The sequence below is a fragment of the Schistocerca gregaria genome, chromosome 1 (assembly GCF_023897955.1).
Source record: "Schistocerca gregaria isolate iqSchGreg1 chromosome 1, iqSchGreg1.2, whole genome shotgun sequence".
NCBI classification, from domain to species: domain Eukaryota; kingdom Metazoa; phylum Arthropoda; class Insecta; order Orthoptera; family Acrididae; genus Schistocerca; species Schistocerca gregaria.
In genome coordinates, this window is record NC_064920.1 from 479,048,110 (window position 1) to 479,070,156 (window position 22,047).

General features: G+C 44.0%; 1 protein-coding gene across 1 annotated transcript in view; it reads right to left on the reverse strand.

Annotated features, from left to right (window-relative positions):
- The window catches only part of LOC126353460 (putative odorant receptor 85e), an 87,985-nt gene that overhangs the window by 60,239 nt on the left and 5,699 nt on the right, over positions 1 to 22,047 (reverse strand). Inside the window, exons 2-4 of the mRNA XM_050002765.1 lie at positions 16,672 to 16,929; positions 12,176 to 12,328; positions 4,353 to 4,631 (exon numbers count right to left, since the gene is read on the reverse strand). Coding sequence (XP_049858722.1) covers positions 4,353 to 4,631; positions 12,176 to 12,328; positions 16,672 to 16,908 — 669 coding nt within the window. The 5' untranslated portion in view covers positions 16,909 to 16,929. The remainder of the gene's footprint in view (positions 1 to 4,352; positions 4,632 to 12,175; positions 12,329 to 16,671; positions 16,930 to 22,047) is intronic.

Consider the following 22,047-nt stretch of genomic DNA (forward strand, 5'->3'; position numbering starts at 1 on the left):
ACAGCTGCGATAAAACTGAACTGAAATACTCAAACAGTGGAAAGTCCGGGATGAAATAACAATAATGTTGAACTGAAATACCGTATTCTTCTCCGATGTGTGGGTCTTTTGCCGATAAACGAAAGGAGCAATAAAATTTACGAAGTGACTACGAACCGCAACAAATATCAAAACAAGCCTATAAAAATGATAAGAGAGGGACATTTTTGCTAATCCCCGACAATTTTAGGGAAAGTACGTGCAGTCAGCCGTACACAGAACACGCGGTGTTACAAGCTGTCCTCACCCTAACGCCATAAGGTGCAGTGGTGAGGCGAGAATAAAATTAATTCAAGATAAGCAAGGTATAACAACAATATTGAGGAAATAAATTCAATTTCATTTCTGTAAATGAATGACAGCTACCAGCATGTATTAAATAATCAAAGAATGAACAAGCACCGTCTAATTTAAAATCGAAGGAAATAAATTAAATTTAATTTATTTAAAAATATATAAATTCGTTGTATGTCTAGAATCCTTGCAGTAATATGTAAATGTTCACTTTGTGGCGGTGTGCACTAGAGGTCACGAGAAGCGGAGCCGTCAGTATAAAATAGGGTGAGGAGTCATGTGTTGTCATAAGAGAAGTAGAAACAACATAATGTGTCGCTCAGGAGATCCAGTGAATTCGAACTTCGACTACTCACATTTCACCCGTTCTGCTATGTGTTGTGGTCATCAGTTCGAAGACTGGTTTCATGCAGCTCTCCGTGCTACTCTATCCTGTGAAAGCCTCTTCGCCTCCAGCTAACTACTGTAACTTACATCCTCCTGAACTTGTTTAACGTTTTCATCTCTTGATCTCCCTCTAAGATTTTTACTCCCCCCCCCCCTCCGACACACACAAACCTCCGTCCACTACTAAATTGTTGAATCCCTTAATGTCTCAGAATGTGTCCTATCAACCGATCCCTTCTTCTTGTCATGTTGTGCCACAAATTTCTTTTCTCCCCAGTTCTATTCAGTACCTCCTTATTAGTTATGTGATCTACCCATCTAACCTTCAGCATCCTTCTGTAGCACCATCTTACAAACGCTTCTACTCTCTTCTAACCTAAACTGTTTATCGTCCATTTTTCACTTCCATACAAGGCTACACACCATACAAATACTTTCAGAAAAGACTTCCTGACGCTTATATCTACACTATACGATAAAAAGTATACAGACACCTGGATGAATATGACTTACAAGTTCGTGGTGCCCTCCATCGATAATGTTGGAATTCAGTATGGTGTTGGTCCACCACTACTAGCCTTGATGACATCCACTCTCGCAGGCACACGTTCAATCAGGTGCTGGAAGTTATCTTGAGGAATGGCAGCCCATTCTTCACGGAGAGCTGCGCTGAGGAGAAATATCGATGTCGGTCGGTGAGGCCTGGCACGAAGTCGGCGTTCCAAAACATCCCAAAGGTGTTTTACAGGATTCAGGTCAGGAATCTGTGCAGGCCGGTCCATTACAGAGATGTTATTGTCGTGTAATCACTCCGCCACATGCGGTGCGTTATGAACAGGTGCTCGATCGTGTTGAAAGATGCAATCGCCATCCCCGAATTCCTCTTCAACAGTGGGAAGCAAGAAGGTTCTTAAAACATCAATGTAGGCATGTGCTGTGATAGTGTCACGCAAAACAACTTGGTGTGCAAGACCCCTCCATGGGAAACACGACACCACACACACACATAACACCACGGCCTCCGAATTTTACTGTTGGCACTACACACGCTGGCAGATGACGTTCACCGGGCATTCGCCATACCCACACAATGCCAACGGATCGCCACGTTGTGTACAGTGATTCATACTCCACACAACGTTTTTCCACTGCTCAATTGTCCATTATTTACGCTCCTTACACCAAGCCAGGCGTCGTTTGTCATTAACAGGCGTGATGTGTGGCTTATAAGCAGCCGCTCGACCGTGAAATCCAAGTTTTCTCACCTCCCGCCTAACTGTCATAGTACTTATAGTGGATCCTGATGCAGTTTGTAATTCCTGTGTGATGGTCTAGATAGATGTCTGCCTATTACGCATTACGACCCTTTTCAAAAACTGTCGGCGGTCTCTGTCAGTCAACAGACGAGGTCGGCCTGTACGCTTTTATGCTGTACGTGTCCCTTAAAGTTTCCACCTCACTATCACTTGGAAACAGTGGACATAGGAATAATTAGGAGAGTGGAAATCTCGCGTCCAGACACATGACACAAGTGACACCAATCACGTTTGATCACATAGTGTATGTCCGATCTTACAAAATTTGTCCTCTTCAGAAACGCTTTTCTTTCTATTGCCAATCTACATTTTGTATCCCCTCTACTTCGGCCATCATCAGTTATTTTGCTGCCCAAACAACAAAACTCAACTACTACATTAAGTGCCTCGTTTCCTAATATAAGTATGATTCCCTCAACATAACCTGATTTAATTCCGCTACATTCTATTACGCTTGTTTTGCTTTTCTTCATGTTCATCTTATATCCAACTTTCAAGACACTATTCATTCCGTTCAACAGCTCTTCCAAGTTCTTTCCTGTCTCTGACAGAACTACGATGACTTCGACAAACTTCCAAGTTTTTATTGCTTCTCCAGGATCTTTAATTCCTTCTCCAATTTTTCTTTGATTTTCTTTAGTGCTTGTTCAATGTACAGATTGAATAACATCGGGGATAGGCTACAACTCTGTCTCGCTGCCTTCCCAACCACTGCTTCCTTTTCATGCCCATCGACTCTTGTGTACAAATTGTAAATAGTATTACGCTCTCTGTATTTTAGGCCTGCTACCTTTACAAATTGAAAGAGAGTATTCCAGTCAACATTGTCGAAAGGTTGCTCTAAGTCTACAAAGGCTATAAACGTAGGTGTGCCTTTCCTTAACTTATCTTCTATGAGATTTCTCTGGAATCTAAACTGATCTTCCCCGAGGTTGGCTTACACCATTCTAACGTTGCCTAATTCGACTGCTAGCGATGTAATTGTGAAGTGGAAACGCGAAGAAAGAAGCACAGCCAAGCAAAGACCAGGAATACTTCATGTACTGACGGAAAGGTACTGCCGACCGTTGAGGAGGTTGGTTGTAACAATCGTGTGATAGCAGCGGAAGGAATTATTCGTGAGGTCCACAGTGCTACCAACAATCGCGCTATCACAATGACTGTTGGCGGGGAGTGAAACGAATGGACACAATCGTCTAACATCTTGTAGCGGGACACATCTGTAGTTGGCGTTAAGCGGATCTTGTGGTGGTGTAAAAAGCGACGCCACTGGACAGTGGACGACTGGAAACGAGTGATTTGGAGTGATGAAGCACACTATGCCCTGAGGCAATACATAGAACGGTCTGGGTTTGTCAAATGCCTGTGGAATGTTACCTGTTGTCACGTGTGATGCCAACAGCGAAGTACAGTAGGGGGTTGTTTTTCGTGATTAGAGTATGGTTCCCTAGTTGTGCTTCAGTAATCAACAATGATGCGGAAGGACATTAGCACATTTTACTGCGTTGTGTACTGGATACAGTACAGGAATAGTTCAGCGTGACATTGCATCCTGTAGTAAATTAGCTTCTGTGAGGCCAGGGTTTTCTGGACAATAAAATTCCTGAAATGGACTGTCCCGTCAAGCGTTCTGACCTGAACCCCATGGATCATCTGCGGAATGAGCTAAGAGTGTCGACTTCACTCCAAAATCCAGCTTCAACATTAATACTCTTCCCGGTTTCGGCTCTTCAGGAAGAATGGGTTATTATTCCTGCATAGGCACCTCACTGAAAGTGTCCCCAGCAGAATTCAGAGCGTTATAACCCCTCCCATATGAAAGTGCATATCCACAACCTACCATCGGATCGCCAAATTGTGTACCGTGATTCTTCACTCCAGACAACGTTTATCCAGTGCTAAATCATCCAGTGTTTACGTTCCAATGTGTCCGTTGGTGGGTAGACAATGTTTGGTGCTGAAGTCAACTCCTTAGTACTAACCTTTTCATTGGAGGAAAGAACGCTCTTTAATGTCCTACGTCAGTAAGTTCATTCTTTCTCCCACTAGTGTCAGCAGCAGACAAGGTTTACCCATGAACCCTTGATACATGATACTAGAAACACGGACTGTAGGTACACCTAGCAGATTTTAAGGGTGGACCAACTGTGATAGTGTCTGTAGTTATTTGAAGTTTGTAGCGTTCAGTATGACAGTAGAGTGACATAATAATCTCAGACGCCTTGGGTCATAGAATAGTACCAGAGATACCAGGCAAGAGGTGTTTATAAGAGAGAGGTGGTGTCTAGTTTGTGTCCAATTAGTGCAGTTACTGACCAGAACTGCTGGAGCCTTGATGGAGGCAACGGCGTCGTTGAGCACGTGCAGCTCTGCGGAGACGCTGAGCATGAGAACGACAAAGCAGACGTCGAGGTAGAGCGACGCTTCGACCACGGTGATCATGGCGAGAGCCTGGAAGGCGTAGAGGATCTGGTGACCCGGTGAGGAGCGCAGGCCCGGCGGTACCCACATGGGCATCGGGAGGCGCCCCGCAGAAGAGCCGGCGCCCACCAGCGGGTCCAGGAGCCACAGCGTCGTCGGTACAACCACCATCACCTGCAAGCCATCCGTGGTTCGTCAGTGTACCTTTCCTATACTTCTGCTCGACCACTCTGCAATTCACACGTGTTAGCCAGAGGACTCACAGAACAACTTAAAGCCTATTCCTCTACCGTCCCCCTCACGAATAGCTCATGGGAAAAAGAACTTGCAAATATTTCCGTGCGATTACTGATTTATTTTATTATGATTGTCTCGTCTCCCCCCTCCTGACCCTAAGTAGGTGGGAGTTAAGAAAATATTTTCTCATTCTGGGGGGAAATTTGGTCATTGAAATTTGGTGATAACATTTCGCTGCGACTATAAACGTCTTGGTTTTAATAACTGCCAATCCAACTCGAGTATCGTACCTGTGACACTATATTTCATTGTTCGAGATAACAAAAACAAGCTGCATTTCTTTGATCTTTTTCGATGTCCTCGCTCAATCCTCTCAGGAAACGATCCCAAACGGTGCAACAATACTCTAGAAGAGGAAGGACAAGCTTCGTGAAGGCAATTTCTTAATAGATACCTTGCCAATAAAACGCTGTTTCTAATTCTCCCGCCCCACAATATTTACTATACGATACTTACTACTGAAGTAGTACTTAATTGTAATCGCTGGATATTTATTTAAATCGACAATCTTTAAATTTGTTTGATCTATCGTGTAACCGAAATTTAAGGGATTTTTTTAGTAGTAACGTGACGATCTCTCCTTTACGGTCAATTCCCACAAAGATATTTTATCTAAGTCATTCTGCAATTCGTTTTGATCCTCTAATGACACAACTGCGACGATGCTCCATAGACACACAATTTGAGTAGAAGCCGCTGGCAAGGTACGGTGTCAAAACAGGAACTCTGAAAATATGGAATCAACTTGAGATTTTCTCTGTCGATAGCACTCATTACTCTGCGTGAATAAAGTGCCAGCTGATTTTCACAAGAACAGTATTTTTTCAGTCCGTGATGCTTATGTGTCAATACATCGTTTTCTTTGAGGTATTTCATAAAGTTCCAAAATATTACTACAAATCGATATTAACGATATGGTCCTTTAATTCAGTGTATTACTTCTATTTCCTCTCTTGTGCAGTAGTGTCATCTGTGCAACTTTTCAGTCTTTAGGTGTGGATCTTTCGTCTAACGAACTGTTATATACGACTGTTAGCAACTGAGCTACTTTATCAAAATACCCCGACAGCAATGTAATTGTTACAGTCTGTACCGGAAGACTTGTCTTAATTAAGTGGTTTACATTGCTTTGCTACTTCTAAATTACTCATATTTGCAGCTAGTCTTTATTCGAATCCTGCAATATTTTCCTGCATATTCTTTGGAGAAGGAATAAACGGTGATTAGTAACCCTGCTTTAGTGGCGCTGTGCTCGGTAGCATTATTACTGCTAATGTGCATTGATAGTGACTTGGCCCTGATATACTTTACATACGATCAGAATCTTTTTTTATTTTATGTTAAGATTTCGAGACGGAATTTCCTTGTGTAAACTAATGAAAGCATCACGCATTGAGGTCTGTGTTAAGTTCCGAGGTTTATATATATATATATATATATATATATATATATATATATATATATATATATATATATATATATATATATATATATATATGTGTGTGTGTGTGTGTGTCTATTGTTTTGTTCTTCTTACATATTGACGTTGTTTTGACATTCGCAGCATTCACTTAATCTTAAAGAGTGAAAATTCAGCAACTGATTTTCAGGGTTTCGATGTGTAGTCATATAAGTTTTAGTAGTTCACAGTTGTTTGCAGATCGCAGTTTAGTTGTCTGCATTCCCTCTCTACATGGAAACGTAGACAATTGAAAACGACATGATCAGCTTAACCTTCCTCTCCACATTCACACAGTGAAGTATTACTACACCCCACTCAATATAAATGGTTTGGTCATGGACTATGAACTGTTAACAGGTGCACCATACAACGAGTAGGGTCAAAGACGCACTTACGAAGCCTGTTCATAATGCTTGTAAGTATGCTATACAGCTGTCTTGCAGTGCGTCTAGTATCCCCATCAGATTGCATTAGTCTAAGTTCCAGGCACTTACTTGTCTATTATTAAAAATATGAGCTCCTGCGATCTCAATCATATTCTTCTCGCCCCAACCACTACAACGCTGCCCTGCAAGCTACGATAGCCATCGAACATATCTCGAGAATTATCAGCAAACCATCTGTTGTGTGAAAGGCACCAGTGAACCTCAAGAGCAAGATCCGCTGCATTGGTGCAGCATTTTTCGTAGCTCTCTAGTCGAAGGCGATGTGCCCAGACGTCGGCACCAAAATCCGCAGTAGCGTTGAAGATATTTCCCTGATAAGACTGAACCACATATAGCGGTAATTTGTAATCGCCAAAGCTATCATGATAAACTCCTACATAATTTTAGTCGCTTTCTGATTAATAAGTTTTACATGCTCTAGAAAGTTCTTTTTCTCATCAATAAGAATGCCTAAATATCTCCTAGCAGTGCTGCGTTTTGTAAGTATTCTGTTAAGTCTCAGTGAAGGATTTCTGTCTAGAAACTGTCTCCACTTTAGAGAAATATAGATAGTTATACAGACGACTATAGCTACTTTTTTTATCCCTGTGCCACCGCTGCATCTGAGCATACACATCTTTCGTCTCTTCCTCAAGTCTCGCCCTGGAGTCTACTTACATAACTGCCAGGACGTCATATGTGTATGCAGCAACACCTTAAATAGTATCCACCCCATCTAAGAGATGTAAAAGGGGAGTCCTTGGATCAGCCCCTGATAACGTTTCTAATTACCCTACTCTGTCCTACAAGCTACTGAACGCCGTGTGAACGTCAGATAGTACGTAGCTTTACATTATTCCTCTGGGTCAGGTCTGCTTACTAGAGGACGGACCCTTTAATTGTAGGTAACCACTGACTGCAGGCTTGTGCCTGAAGACGGCGCCCACAGTGATCCAGGAGGAGGTGCTGCCATCTTGGCCAACTCATACTGCATCATGCATCGATGTAACACAGAGTCGGTGCCTATATGATGAACAACTTGTCTGACTGAAGCCCGTATGACCCTGCATAACGTGGCTGGTCAGACCTACCCAACGTCGAGCCCAGGCTCCCTTCGAACTGTGTTCCTGAGTGTCTCTGATCGTGGTGAGTTGGTATATTGATATAGTATGCTTGTAACTCGTATTAATGTGGTTTCTCTCGCCACATTTGATGAGGAGAGATCGAGAACATTTGCATGTTTCCTTTGCTGCACATCACATCCTGCCCAGAGACGTCTGTTACCCTTAGGAAGGCAAACATGAGCATGGCGGGTAGTTTTAGACTCTTTTATGGGTGATCGGTGCGTGGTCTACCAAGGAGCGACATCTTGTCTCCAGAAGAAACTCTCAAACCAGTAACTCATACGTGTGGCCCAGCACCGCAATCGACAGCCCCAGCACTTACCGCACGTGTCCCTTCCAGGGAGGTACTCATGTTGGTCAGATCCCTGTCACAACAATGGACAACTCACTGTTGAGGAAGTTCGCCTGTTACCTCCCCTGTATCTCTTTCTCTACTGTAAAGAAGCCCGATGCCCATGACGACACGCCATAGAATGAGATAGATGGCGATCGTTTTATGGATAAACATCTTATGGTATTCCAGAGTACTTCGTTGTGGCCACAGTGAACCTGAGATACTAGAAAATCTCACGCGTTCACATGACTTGACATCTCAAATGAATGATCCAGTGCTTACGCACCTTCATGTGTCACTTCATCATTGTTGTTGTTGTTGTCTTCAGTCCTGAGACTGGTTTGATGCAGCTCTCCATGCTACTCTATCCTGTGTAAGCTGCTTCATCTCCCAGTACCTACTACAACCTACATCCTTCTGAATCTGCTTAGTGTACTCATCTCTCGGTCTACCTCTACGATTTTTACCCTCCACACTGCCCTCCAATGCTAAATTTGTGATCCCTTGATGCCTCAAAACATGTCCTACCAACCGAACCCTTCTTCTAGTCAAGTTGTGCCACAAACTTCTCTTCTCCCCAATCCTATTCAATACCTCCTCATTAGTTACGTGATCTATCCACCTTATCTTCAGTATTCTTCTGTAGCACCACATTTCGAAAGCTTCTATTCTCTTCTTGTCCAAACTAGTTATCGTCCATGTTTCACTTCCATACATGGCTACACTCCAAACAAATATTTTCAGAAATGACTTCCTGACACTTAAATCTATATTCGATGTTAACAAATTTCTCTTCTTCAGAAATGCTTTCCTTGCCATTGCCAGTCTACATTTTATATCCTCTCTACTTCGACCATCATCAGTTATTTTACTTCCTAAATAGCAAAACTCCTTTACTACTTTAAGTGTCTCATTTCCTAATCTAATTCCCTCAGCATCACCCGATTTAATTTGACTACATTCCATTACCCTCGTTTTGCTTTTGTTGATGTTCATCTTATATCCTCCTTTCAAGACACTGTCCATTCCGTTCAACTGCTCTTCCAAGTCCTTTGCCGTCTCTGACAGAATTACAATGTCATCGGCGAACCTCAAAGTTTTCACTTCGTCTCCATGAATTTTAATACCTGCTCCAAATTTTTCTTTTGTTTCCTTTACTGCTTGCTCAATATACAGATTGAATAACATCGGGGAGAGGCTACAACCCTGCCTCACTCCTTTCCCAACCACTGCTTCCCTTTCATGCCCCTCGACTCTTATGACTGCCATCTGGTTTCTGTACAAATTGTAAATAGCCTTTCGCTCCCTGTATTTTACCCCTGCCACCTTTAGAATTTGAAAAAGAGTATTCCAGTCAACATTGTCAAAAGCTTTCTCTAAGTCTACAAATGCTAGAAACGTAGGTTTGCCTTTTCTTAATCTTTCTTCTAAGATAAGTCGTAAGGTCAGTATTGCCTCACGTGTTCCAACATTTCGACGGAATCCAAACTGATCCTCCACGAGGTCTGCATCTACCAGTTTTTCCATTCGTCTGTAAAGAATTCTTATTAGTATTTAGCAGCCGTGACTTATTAAACTGATAGTTCGGTAATTTTCACATCTGTAAACGCCTGCTTTCTTTGGGATTGGAATTATTATATTCTTCTTGAAGTCTGAGCGTATTTCGCCTGTCTCGTACATCTTGCTCACCAGCTGGTAGAGTTTTGTCATGACTGGCTCTCCCAAGGCCGTCAGTAGTTCTAATGGAATGTTGTCTACTCCGGGGGTCTTGTTTTGACTCAGGTCTTTCAGTGCTCTGTCAAACTCTTCACGCAGTATCGTATCTCCCATTTCGTCTTCATCTACATCCTCTTCCATTTCCATAATATTGTCCTCAAGTACATCACCCTTGTATAGAACTTCTATATACTCCTTCCACCTTTCTGCCTTCCCTTCTTTGCTTAGAACTGGGTTGCCATCTGAGCTCTTGATATTCATACACGTGGTTCTCTTCTCTCCAAAGGTCTCTTTAATTTTCCTGTAGGCAGTATCTATCTTACCCCTTGTGAGATAAACTTCTACATCCTTACATTTGTCCTCTAGCCATCCCTGTTTAGCCATTTTGCACTTCCTGTCGATCTCATTTTTGAGACGTTTGTATTCCTTTTTGCCTGCTTCATTTACTGCATTTTTATATTTTCTCCTTTCATCAATTAAATTCAATATTTCTTCTGTTACCCAAGGATTTCTAGCAGCCCTCGTCTTTTTACCTACTTGATTATCTGCTGCCTTCACTACTTCATCCCTCAGAGCTACCCATTCTTCTTCTACTGTATTTCTTTCCCCTATTCCTGTCAATTGTTCCCTTATGCTCTCCCTGAAACTCTGTACAACCTCTGGTTGTTTCAGTTTATCCAGGTCCCATCTCCTTAATTTCCCACATTTTTGCAGTTTCTTCAGTTTTAATCTACAGGTCATAACCAATAGATTGTGATCAGAGTCCACATCTGCCCCTGGAAATGTCTTACAACTTAAAACCTGGTTCCTAAATCTCTGTCTTACCATTATATAACCTATCTGATACCTTTTAGTATCTCCAGGGTTCTTCCACGTATACAACCTTCTTTCATGATTCTTAAACCAAGTGTTACCTATGATTAAGTTGTGCTCTGTGCAAAATTCTACTAGGCGGCTTCCTCTTTCATTTCTTAGCCCCAATCCATATTCACCTACTATGTTTCCTTCTCTCCCTTTTCCTACACTCGAATTCCAGTCACCCATTACTATTAAATTTTCGTCTCCCTTCACTATCTGAGTAATTTCTTTTATTTCATCGTACATTTCTTCAATTTCTTCGTCATCTGCAGAGCTAGTTGGCATATAAACTTGTACAACTGTAGTAGGTGTGGGCTTCGTATCTATCTTGGCCACAATAATGCGTTCACTATGCTGTTTGTAGTAGCTTACCCGCATTCCTATTTTCCTATTCATTATTAAACATACTCCTGCATTACCCCTATTTGATTTTGTGTTTATAACCCTGTAGTCACCTGACCAGAAGTCTTGTTCCTCCTGCCACCGAACTTCACTAATTCCCACTATATCTAACTTTAACCTATCCATTTCCCTTTTTAAATTTTCTAACCTACCTGTCCGATTAAGGGATCTGACATTCCACGCTCCGATCCGTAGAACGCCAGTTTTCTTTCTCCTGATAACGACATCCTCCTGAGTAGTCCCCGCCCGGAGATCCGAATGGGGGACTATTTTACCTCCGGAATATTTTACCCAAGAGGATGCCGTCATCATTTAATCATACAGTAAAGCTGCATGTCCTCGGGAAAAATTACGGCTGTAGTTTCCCCTTGCTTTCAGCCGTTCGCAGTACCAGCACAGCAAGGCCGTTTTGGTTAATGTTGCAAGGCCAGATCAGTCAATCATCCAGACTGTTGCCCCTGCAACTACTGAAAAGGCTGCTGCCCCTCTTCAGGAACCACACGTTTGTCTGGCCTCTCAACAGATACCCCTCCGTTGTGGTTGCACCTACGGTACGGCCATCTGTATCGCTGAGGCACGCAAGCCTCCCCACCAACGGCAAGGTCCATGGTTCATGGGGGGGACTTCATCATTAGTGTTAGCAAAATCCATCTGTTTGCATTTGACGAGTCATTGCTGAGAGCGCTTTAGCGAAACCGCTTCTGCACTTCTAATGCTAACGAGAATGGCTGTTGTCCTAGCTTGTGGACACTAGGAGCTGGGTAATCTGTCAGTTGTAAGTTACTCGCCAATTGGTCTCATGGTTGAACCTAGAATATTAGATATGTATAGTGCATGAACCGGAACCTCAAACACTAGCCCCAGCTATACTCTAATCCCATGATAGGGAGCCTCTTACTTAATATATATTCTGTGGCAACTCCCTGTATTACAAGGTTGGGGGCTCCCCTATCCACAACATGAGAAATACGCACGACATTGGGGATCCGCCCAGTTGCGAGATGTGCTTCCCTGACATGGCCGACTCATCGGGTTTGTACCCGCGAAATATATCACCACTACGACGTCAGGCTGGCTCAGAGACGAGTGTCACCACTGACCTGCATGTAGACGACGATGCGGCGGATGTGTCGCCGGTAGCGGGCCCGCGTGTCGCCAGGACCGCCTCCGCTACACACGAAGCGACGTCTACAGTCCGCCAACAGCACCGCCAGCCGCTGCGTCTGCTCCTGCTGCCACAGGAAGGCTGCAACCTGGTGGCACAAGGCACAAGGTGTCCACCCAGCTGAACTGCTAGCAAGCTGTATTTTATTTGCATACACTGAGATGACATGGGATACCTCCCAATGTCTTGTCGGAACTCCGTTTGCCCGGTGTAGTGCAGTAACTCGACGGGGCGTGGACTCAAAAAGTCGCTGGATCTCCCCTGCAGAAATACTAAGACGTAATGCCTCTACAGCCATCCATAATAGCGAAAGTGTTGCCAGTACTGGATTTTGTGTACGAACTGACCTCTCGGTTATGTCCCATACATGATCAATGGGGTTCATGTGGGGCGATTTGGGTGGCCAAATCATTTACTCGAATTGCGCAGAATGTTCTTCAAACCAATCGCAAACAGTCGTGGCCCAGTGACATGGGGCATTGTCAACCAAAAAATTCTACCGTTTTTTTGGGAACATGAACTCCATGAATGGTTGCCAGTAGTCTCCATCTATCCGAACATAACCATTTCCAGTCAATGACTGGTTTAGTTGGACCATAAAACACTGTCCATTTCATGTAAACAGAGCCTACACCATTATGGAGGCATCATCAGCTTGCACAGTGCGTTGTTGACATCCTGGGTCCATGGCTTCGTCGGGTCTGTACCACAATCGAATCCTACCGCCAGCTGGAATTGGTACTCAGCTGACCAGATCACGAATTTCCAGTCGTCTAGGGTACAAGCGATATGGTCACTAGCCCAGGAGAGGCGCTGCAAGTTTCGTGCTATTAACAACCGCACTTAAACGTCGACCGTCTGCTGCCATAACCCGTTAACGCCAAATTTCGCAGTTCGTCGTATGTTCCACATTGATTTCTGCGTTTATGTCACGTAGTGTTGCTTGTCTGTTGGCACTGACCACTCTACGCAAACGCCGCTGCTCTCGGCCGTTAAGTGAAGGCCGTCGGCCACTGCGTTGTACGTGGTGCGAGGTGACGCCTGAAACATGGTATTCTCGGCACCATCTTAACGCTGTAGACCTCGGAATTTCGAATTCCCTAATGATTTCCCAAATGGAATGTCCCATGCATCTAGCTCCAACTACTGCTCTGCGTTCATAGTATGTTAATTCCCGTCGTGCGACCATAATCATGTCGGAAAGCTTTTCACAAGAATCACCTGACTGCAGATGACAGCTTTGCCAGTGCACTGCCCTTTTATAGTTTGTGTACGCGATACTGCCGCCATCTGTGTATGTGTCGCTATCCGATGACTTTTGCACCTCATTGTATTCCTACCACGACATAAAACATAAAAGAGCAACTGTTCTAAAATTAGAGAGAAACTCCGCCTTACATAAGACACGGTTTGTTTATTTTCGCTCCACTCAGACAAGTTTCTGCAGTTTCTGTGAAATCTTCAGTGGGAATTTATTTATTAGTCTGTATGACAATTATTATGAGATGGTAACAACTTGTCAGGCTATATATATTTCGGGTTACAGTAATTTCATTTTGTAAAGGTGTGACAATCATGTGTTAACCCTTACGACGTTTATACTGCCTGACAAAGAAGTCAAGTCGCCGGAACACACGGCCTAGTGGTAAAGTGACTAAGTACGCGTTCACATAATCGCCGGGTGTGCAGTGGTTAGAGTTGCCATTCTCTTTGACAGGCAGAACGAATACGAGAGTGCACTTGTGTTTCTCGTGTGTGGTGCTGGCCTGGTAGGCCATTAACGGGCTTAAACAGCATCAGATCTTGAGTAGTCAGTACGAAGGAGAAAGAATTGCAGCCTACTCGTGTGGGACTTCGCAAGCGGCCTCATTGTTGGACTCCGTTTAGCTGCCTGCTCGAATCGTGCAGTATCCAGATTTCTGGAGCGTTCAGATGTAACTGTGGCCTGATGACGAAATGCATGGACACGTGAGTGCAGGCACACGCGTCCGCACGATTACGGTCGACGACGCTATCACCACAACAGAGGATCGCCGTAGAGTGCACCAACCACATCTTAACCACTTAACATCTGCGCCTCGCTTCCGAGAACAAGTAACTGACTTCCTGCAACCTTGTATGTCATCCCATACTATTGGCCAGAAACTAGGAGCAACCAGATTAGAGAATAATCGCCACAGGACAGACGGTTACGTTTCGAGTGGTGGTGTGACCACTGATTAATGGCACCCAACTGTGTTTAATAATAAATCGCGTTTCTGCACAACCGCCGACGATCATTGTCAGGGAGTATGCTAGCGACTTGTGTAGAGGTCCCATTCTTTCAACGTTTTGGATACGTATTCCTGCCACCTTTCTGTTTGGAGGCCACGGATGTGACTCGCGGCTGGTAGTGATTTGACAGAACTTTCACGTCACAACGGTACGGTACGCTCATGCTGCGTTCCCATGTGTTACGTTTCGTGCGACAGTGCCGCGATGCCATTTTCCAAAGTGACAATGGTCGTCAACACGTGGCATGTGACTCTGTGAACCGCTTGCGTGATTTTTGAGGTGCTTCGGTGTCCAGCGAGATCCAGAGATCTCACCCCTATGGAACATGTGTGGGGTCCACTGGGATGTCAACTCCGTCCCACTGCCAGTACTCAGGAAATCATGGGCCGTTTGAAATAGCTGTAGGCCAGCTTGTCTCAAAATAGGATACAAGGGCTTTGTGACACCCTTCCCAAGCGAATCAGTGCATTCATCCGGGCCAGAACGGGCACAACGTCATACCGATAAATGGGTTCATACTGTCAAGTTCTTTGCAAATTTACCTTGATTGTGTAATCATTGAAATGACAATACATACCCTCTCATACCATGAAGTTTAATTTAGTTTCTGGCCTTCTCTTGTGTACTTACTTTTTTTCATCAGACAGACACATATTACACAACTAAGTTGCGAAACGCTATTTTAAGTTGTATTGCAAGTTAGTGCTACAATACTGATTGGAATATAAGTTAACTATACAGATACTCACCTGACCTACTCATACAGTGCAACGCGCAGAGCGCTAACTTGCGAGACTGGGAGGCGAGCCAGACCTGCATCGTATCCGCCCGACGGATTAACGACTTTGGCCACGTACTCCGATCAATCTGTGTGTGGTTTCTAAGCGGTTACCCAGGATTCTTTTGGTCAAATGTTGGGTTGGTCCCCACATTCCGTGTCACGAATATAACACACACAAGGAGCTAAAACACGATACCACACAGAACAAAGTTTACACGATCCACAGACAGATGGCGGAAACGACTTGCCTCCCTTAGCCTCTTGACTGTGGCTTCAGGAAGGCCATCTGGCTAAAGTGTTAAATAATGAAATAAAATATACCAATTTCTAAAAAAAAGTGGACCCGTACTAGACGGCAAAATTTTAGGCAAAAGAAAGATACGGTTACTTAAACACCTGACACTGATTTTGTGCTGGTAGTTTTATATGTACCACATACTCGTATTATACAGCCTCTTTCAGACTGAAAATCGTCAAAAATGTGATAACATATAGCACGATATCAAACTGGTCAATCCATGTAGCTTTGTCAATAGATTCATTACGAAGAACTAATCGAGTTTGCGCACAGTGCTTAGAAGATTATGTGGCACAGAAACTTCTGCTTGTCACCTCACTCTCAGATGAATTAAATCACGGTTCGATAATGGTCCTTAGTGATTTGGCCATGGTTCGAGAACACATACCATTTCCAAGACTCCTTATTTTGTTAGCGTTCTCGCGCTTCTTTAATTCACGTATGCGTAGAAGTCGAAGAATTGAAACACCGGTAATAAGGAGGGATTTAGATTCTAATGTTTCCCCAGTCGCAATCAAATGGATGAAAGTCTCCTTTAATCATTCTATTTATGCAACAAGATTATTATTTAGATTGCTTTCTTTCTCATTCCGTGTCATATCTGAACGGAAGCCCTAATGTACTTTCTGATGAAAGAGTGAGAAAATGAAACACTTAAGTTCGCCGGTCATCTGAGGTCAAACATTGCAGTAAAATAGGGCCCATGTAAGGGCACATTAATGTCTCCAGTACGTCTTTCACCGTTGGAAAAAAATGTGTCCCATTGAAGGGTAAATATGTAGAGCGAGGCTGACACCAAGTCTTGTGTTAGCAGATCGACTTCTCGATGCGATAATTGATACTTTATGTGTAGGTTCTAGGCGCTACAGTCTGGAACCGCGCGACCGCTGCGGTCGCAGGTTAGAATCCTGCCTCGGGCATGGATGTGTGTGATGTCCTTAGCTTGGTTAGGTTTAAGTAGTTCTAAGTTCTCGGGGACTGATGACCTCAGAAGTTAAGTCCCATAGTGCTGAGAGCCATTACTGCAAGCCTGACCTCGGTGGCACCGCCTTCTCTTACAAAGTCGACTGCTGCCTACCTTCACGGTCATGGCGACACCGGTGACACAGACGAAGACCTCGACGGCGAGCTCCTCGAGCTTAGCTGCCGGCGCCACCCACAGCTTGGAAGCGGCCATCGCGGGCACGGACGCGTTCACCACGAGCAGCAGCAGCGCCCTCCACGTCAGTGACCAGGACGTCGACGGCGCCTGGAGCCCCAGCAGCCGCAGCGCGGCCGCCACCGGCCCCAGCAGCTCGCCCAGATCGTCGCTCATCTCTCCTGGGCCCCTGAGCGCCTGTTACAGTTAGCTTCGCTTCACTTACTTACATTCCATCTGATTTTATTGCCGGCTTTTTCTGGATCAGTTTCATTTTTTTGTTTTATTTCTTTCATCCGCAACTCATGTCAGCAAGTGGCCGAGGGGGGGGGGGGCGCTGTGTTAGGGCTTCATCTTTATCAGCCAAATATTCCATCAGTACTGGAGTGGAGCAGCCAGAATTCCAATTAGAAATCTTTGGGGAAGGGGGGTATTTCCACTTTGCATATTCCCCAAATGACCAAAGGAAACTTCTCGAAAACCTTGGTCGAACTAGGTTATTAGAGCTCTTTCATTCCTGAGACAACGATATCCATCGTCCCAGAGACAAAGGAAAATTTCGTGATGTATGTGTATGTACACTGAGGCAACGAAAGTCATGGGATAGCGGTATGTACATATGTAAGTAGGCTGTTTAGGTTGTTTTTTTTTTATTGGTAACGCCACGTAGCGCTCTGTATGAAAATCACTGGCTGTGCTGTGTGCAGTCTGTGGCTGGTTTGCATTGTTGGAATTTGCTAGTGTAGTGTTGGGCAGCTGGATGTGAACAGCGCGTAGCGGTGCGCAGTTGGAGGTGAGCCATGAGCCGCCAGCAGTGGTGGATGTGGGGAGGGGGGGGGGGGGGGGGGGGTGAGATGGGGGAGTTTGGAGAGCGGATAATCTGGACAGAGACAGTAAATTTGTAAGACTGGCTGTCATGAACTGATATATATATATATATATATATATATATATATATATATATATATATATATATATATAATAACTTTTGAACATTATTAAGTAAATACATTGTTTGTTCACCATCAAAATCTTTCATTTGCTAACTATGCCTATCAGTAGTTAGTGCCTTCAGTAGTTAGAATCTTTTATTTAGTTGGCAGTATTGGCGCTCGCTGTATTGCAGTAGTTCGAGTAACGAAGATTTTTGTGAGGTAATAATTCATGAAAGGTATAGGTTATTGTTAGTCAGGGTCATTCTTTTGTAGGGATTATTAAAAGTCAGATTCCGTTGCGCTAAAATATTGTGTGTCAGTTTAGAAATGATCAGAATAAGTAAAGAGAAGACAGTCTCAGTACGTTCAGTTTCACTCTGGTGTTTGACAATCAAGTAACGTAGAAGTCTTACCAGCACAGTCATTCTTTACATTCAAAGGGGAAGTTTCAATAGAAAGCGATAGCATCGCGTATACAAGGCATAAAAGGCCAGTAATCGGCGAAGCTGTCATTTGTACTCAGGTGATTCATGTGATAAGATTTCTGACGTGATTATGGCCGTACGACGCGAAGTAACAGTCTTCTAACGCGGAATGGTAGTTGGAGCCAGACGCATGGGACATTCCTTTGGGAAATCTTTAGCGAATTCAATACACTGAGATCTACAGTGTCAAGAGTGTGCCGACAGTACAAAATTTCAGGCATTACGTCTCATCGTGGACTTCACACTGGCTGGCGGTCTTAACTTAATGACAGAGAGCAGCGGCGTTTGCGTAGAGTTGTCAGTGCTAACAGACAATCAACAATGAATGAAACAGCGCAGAAACCAATGTGGGGCGTGGAAGAACGTTACCCTTATTTACAGTGCGGCGAAATTTGGCGGTAATGGGCTATGGCAGCAGTAGACCGAAGCGAGTACCTTTGCTAACAGCCCGACGTCGCCTGCAGCGCCTCTCCTGGGCTCGTAACCGTATCAGTTCGAGTGCGGCGAGACCCCAACGACGCCATGAACCCAAGTTATCAACAAGGCGCTGTGCAAGATGCTGGTGGCTCCATAATGCTGTCGGCTGTCCTCTAGTCCAACTGAACCGATCATTGACTGGAAACGCTTATCTTCAGCTAGTTGGAGATCATTTGTGGCCTTTCATAGACTTTCCAAACAACGATGTAATTTTTATGGATGACAATACGCCGTGTCACTGGACCACAGTTATTCTCGATTAGTTTGAAGAACATTCCGGACGATTCGAGCGAATGATTCGGCCGGCCAGACAGCCCGGCATAGATCCCATAGAATATTTATCGGACATAATCCAGAGGTCAGTTCGTGCACAAAATCCTGCGCCGGCAATAGCTTCGCACTTATGGACAGCTGTAGAGGCAGCATGGCTCAGTATTTCTGCAGGGGACTTATAACGACTTGTTGTGTCCATGCCACGTCGAGTGCTGCACTACGCCCGGTAAAAGTAGGTCCGACACGATATTAGCAGGTATCTCATTACTTTTTTCACCTCGGTGTAAGTAAGTATGTGTATTTATGCAGTCGTGCTACTAACTTAAAGGCGTCATGCACGCCCAATATTTACTGCCCAATTCTGAGTGTTGTGCAGTAATACTGGGTGTCTGAGAGCACTATTGATTGTCTATGTAAGATACTGAAAGAGACAATGAAGCTCACTCACAGTATTACGCCATGTAAGGGTGATACTGTGCAGGACGTGGGAGTTCCTGCAGATATTTCATGATTTGCTAACATGGAGACAACTGATACGGCGACACCATATGATACGAAAACATTACGAAGGACGAATGAAAGGAATCATATGTTGAAGTGCTTTCAGGGGAGTAGTTCGACTACACATTTAATACTTATTCGGTAATTAGCTAGGGAAATATTCGACGAAAGTATTTAAAGTTCAGAGTTCCAACTGCAACTGCTTATATTTTCGTTTCAGCATCTTGAATTATTTATTGCAGAAATAACAACAGCACTACCTACCGATCTTTTACAATAACGCACAGTTTTACAGTTTTTATCAATTTTACAGATCTCTATGGCATTACGGAAAGTAAAATCCGACCAGTGTATGAACAGCATCTTTTATTTGTACATAGACTGTAATGAGGTTCACCGATTCATTGAATAATTCCTCGACTATTCTTTAAAAAATTTCACTAGTCTTCTGATTGTGTTCTAAGTTCTCTTAGCACGTTAGTGTAGAACGCCTTACAAACCATGATTCGCCTATTGCCGCTTTTTCCTGTTTTTGTTTTTACAGCTCATAGCAGTTTCAGTCGCAGTACATGCGAGTTTCACATCACTGAGTGCCGACATGTTCGTTATGCAGAGTTCTAACTGACGCGACGCGGGCGTAAATACATACAGTTGTTCTTGGCCTCTCACTTTTGTGCAACGTATTGCCACAATATTAATGCGCATAAATATTGAGTGTGTGAGAGTCCCTTAAGATGAAAGAAAGAATAGTACAGCACTGTTGGGTGCGTGAAAGCTAGGGCTATGTTTGATCATCTAGCTTGACAAGCTTTCAAGCAAGATGTCACGTTTCTGTCACTAAGTCTGAGAGCTGTTTCCTGAATGTCTCTCCTACAGGTGAATGTAAAGGATGTGTGAGCAATGAGGTGTCGTGCTTGTGTTGTAGTTAAAGATGACAATAGGAAAAGGCTGAAACGTAGTGCTGGTGTACAACTTACTCTTCTCGAACAGCACACCAGGTAACTGCTGAGCTTACCGTCACTATCGGACGGACGGATCACCATCAACAGTGAGGCAGGCTCAGTCTATGAGACTTTGCTCACTGGTGTGAAATCTAATCCAGGTCACTGACGGGTAGTCTCGCAATCAGGACATTGGTATGACCACTATTCATTTCCCTACCAACCAAACAGTGGCGCTGAAAATTTTGCTTGTCCCGCAAACAACTTTGAAGATGGAGTATTGCTCGCTTGTCGTTGCCTCGATGTTTCGGTCGCGTTGAAGTGTGTTCAGATATTAAGACTTGCTCGCGCTTCCTGTGTCAAAAGCGGAATGGAAAACGTCTGAAAGTAATAGAATTCACGTGCCACGCTGAACTATTCCATTCGCTGTGAAAAGCTCACTACGCTTTCAATGTTAATGGCACTGCAGTCTTATTTGAGAGGAACGGTGTTCGATTACCAGCCAGGCTGACTTCGTATTGAAATACTGAGATTTCTGTAAACTTACTGTTACCTACTGTATGAAAGTAAATCGCGTCTCAACGACACGTGATATGAACACCGAGATGAGTTATTTGAAAAGGCCGCTCTCTGCCACTTGGACGATACACCTGGAATTTTGCTGCTTCTGTATCTACACTGTCGTCGATGGGATGTTACATTCTATCTTTCCTCCCTTCCTTTAAGAACTCAATTTACAATGAAACTCTTTTTTCTTTCAAAATTTGCTGAGGCTAGTGAGATGCCAACCCGGCCGGGAATCGAACCCGGGCCCCCGTGATCCAGAGGCAGCAACGGTAGCCACTAGACCACCAGCTGAGGACAAAACGTTCAACAGTTCAACGGATCGACTGACTAGAGGAAGTAGAGCAAGGCAAGATAAAAAGGGAATGACCCTTGATGGCAAACCTATACGGTCTTATATAGAGTACGCAAAAGAAGTTGCTTCTCTTGTGGCACATTCTACCACAGGTAGTTAGACGAATGAAATTTTCTAAATGATTGGAAAAACGCACAGATCAGTCCCATTTTCAGGAGAGATCATCAAACAGATGCACACAACTACAGACCTATAACGCTGCCGTTAGTGTTTTGTAGAATCTGAGATCTGTTTGACTTTAGGCCAAAAGTCTACTGCGTAGAAATCGAGATGGATTCCACAAACAACGACCGTTTCAAACCCTCCTCGCTCTTTGCGTCCAAGACACCCACGTAGATATCGGTTCCTTGACTTGCGGAATGCGTTCGATACAGTTCGGCACTGTCGCGTAGCTGTGAAAATACGAGCACCTAGTTGCCAAAACACGAGTGTACGTAATATCAGATTAGCCTTGTAATTGGATTAAAGAGTTCGTAGATAATTTAACACAACATGTCATTTTTACGGAGAGATATCTTCAGACGTGACACCAATTTTGGGCGTAACCAAAAGGCTGTTACGGGACTGACACGTGACAAATTAGTAAGGAAACGGGAGACCAAAATTTTCTAAGTTCGAATAGACAGCATTGCTCAATCACGCGGAAGTATCAGCAGCCGCCAGCCGAGAATTGTAAACATTTCACAACCGCTATTCGGTCAGGGAGACAGCAATCTCGACACTCTTAAGCGATACTGCGAACGAGCTCAGCAGAAAATCGTTAGAAGAGTGCAGACAAAACTACC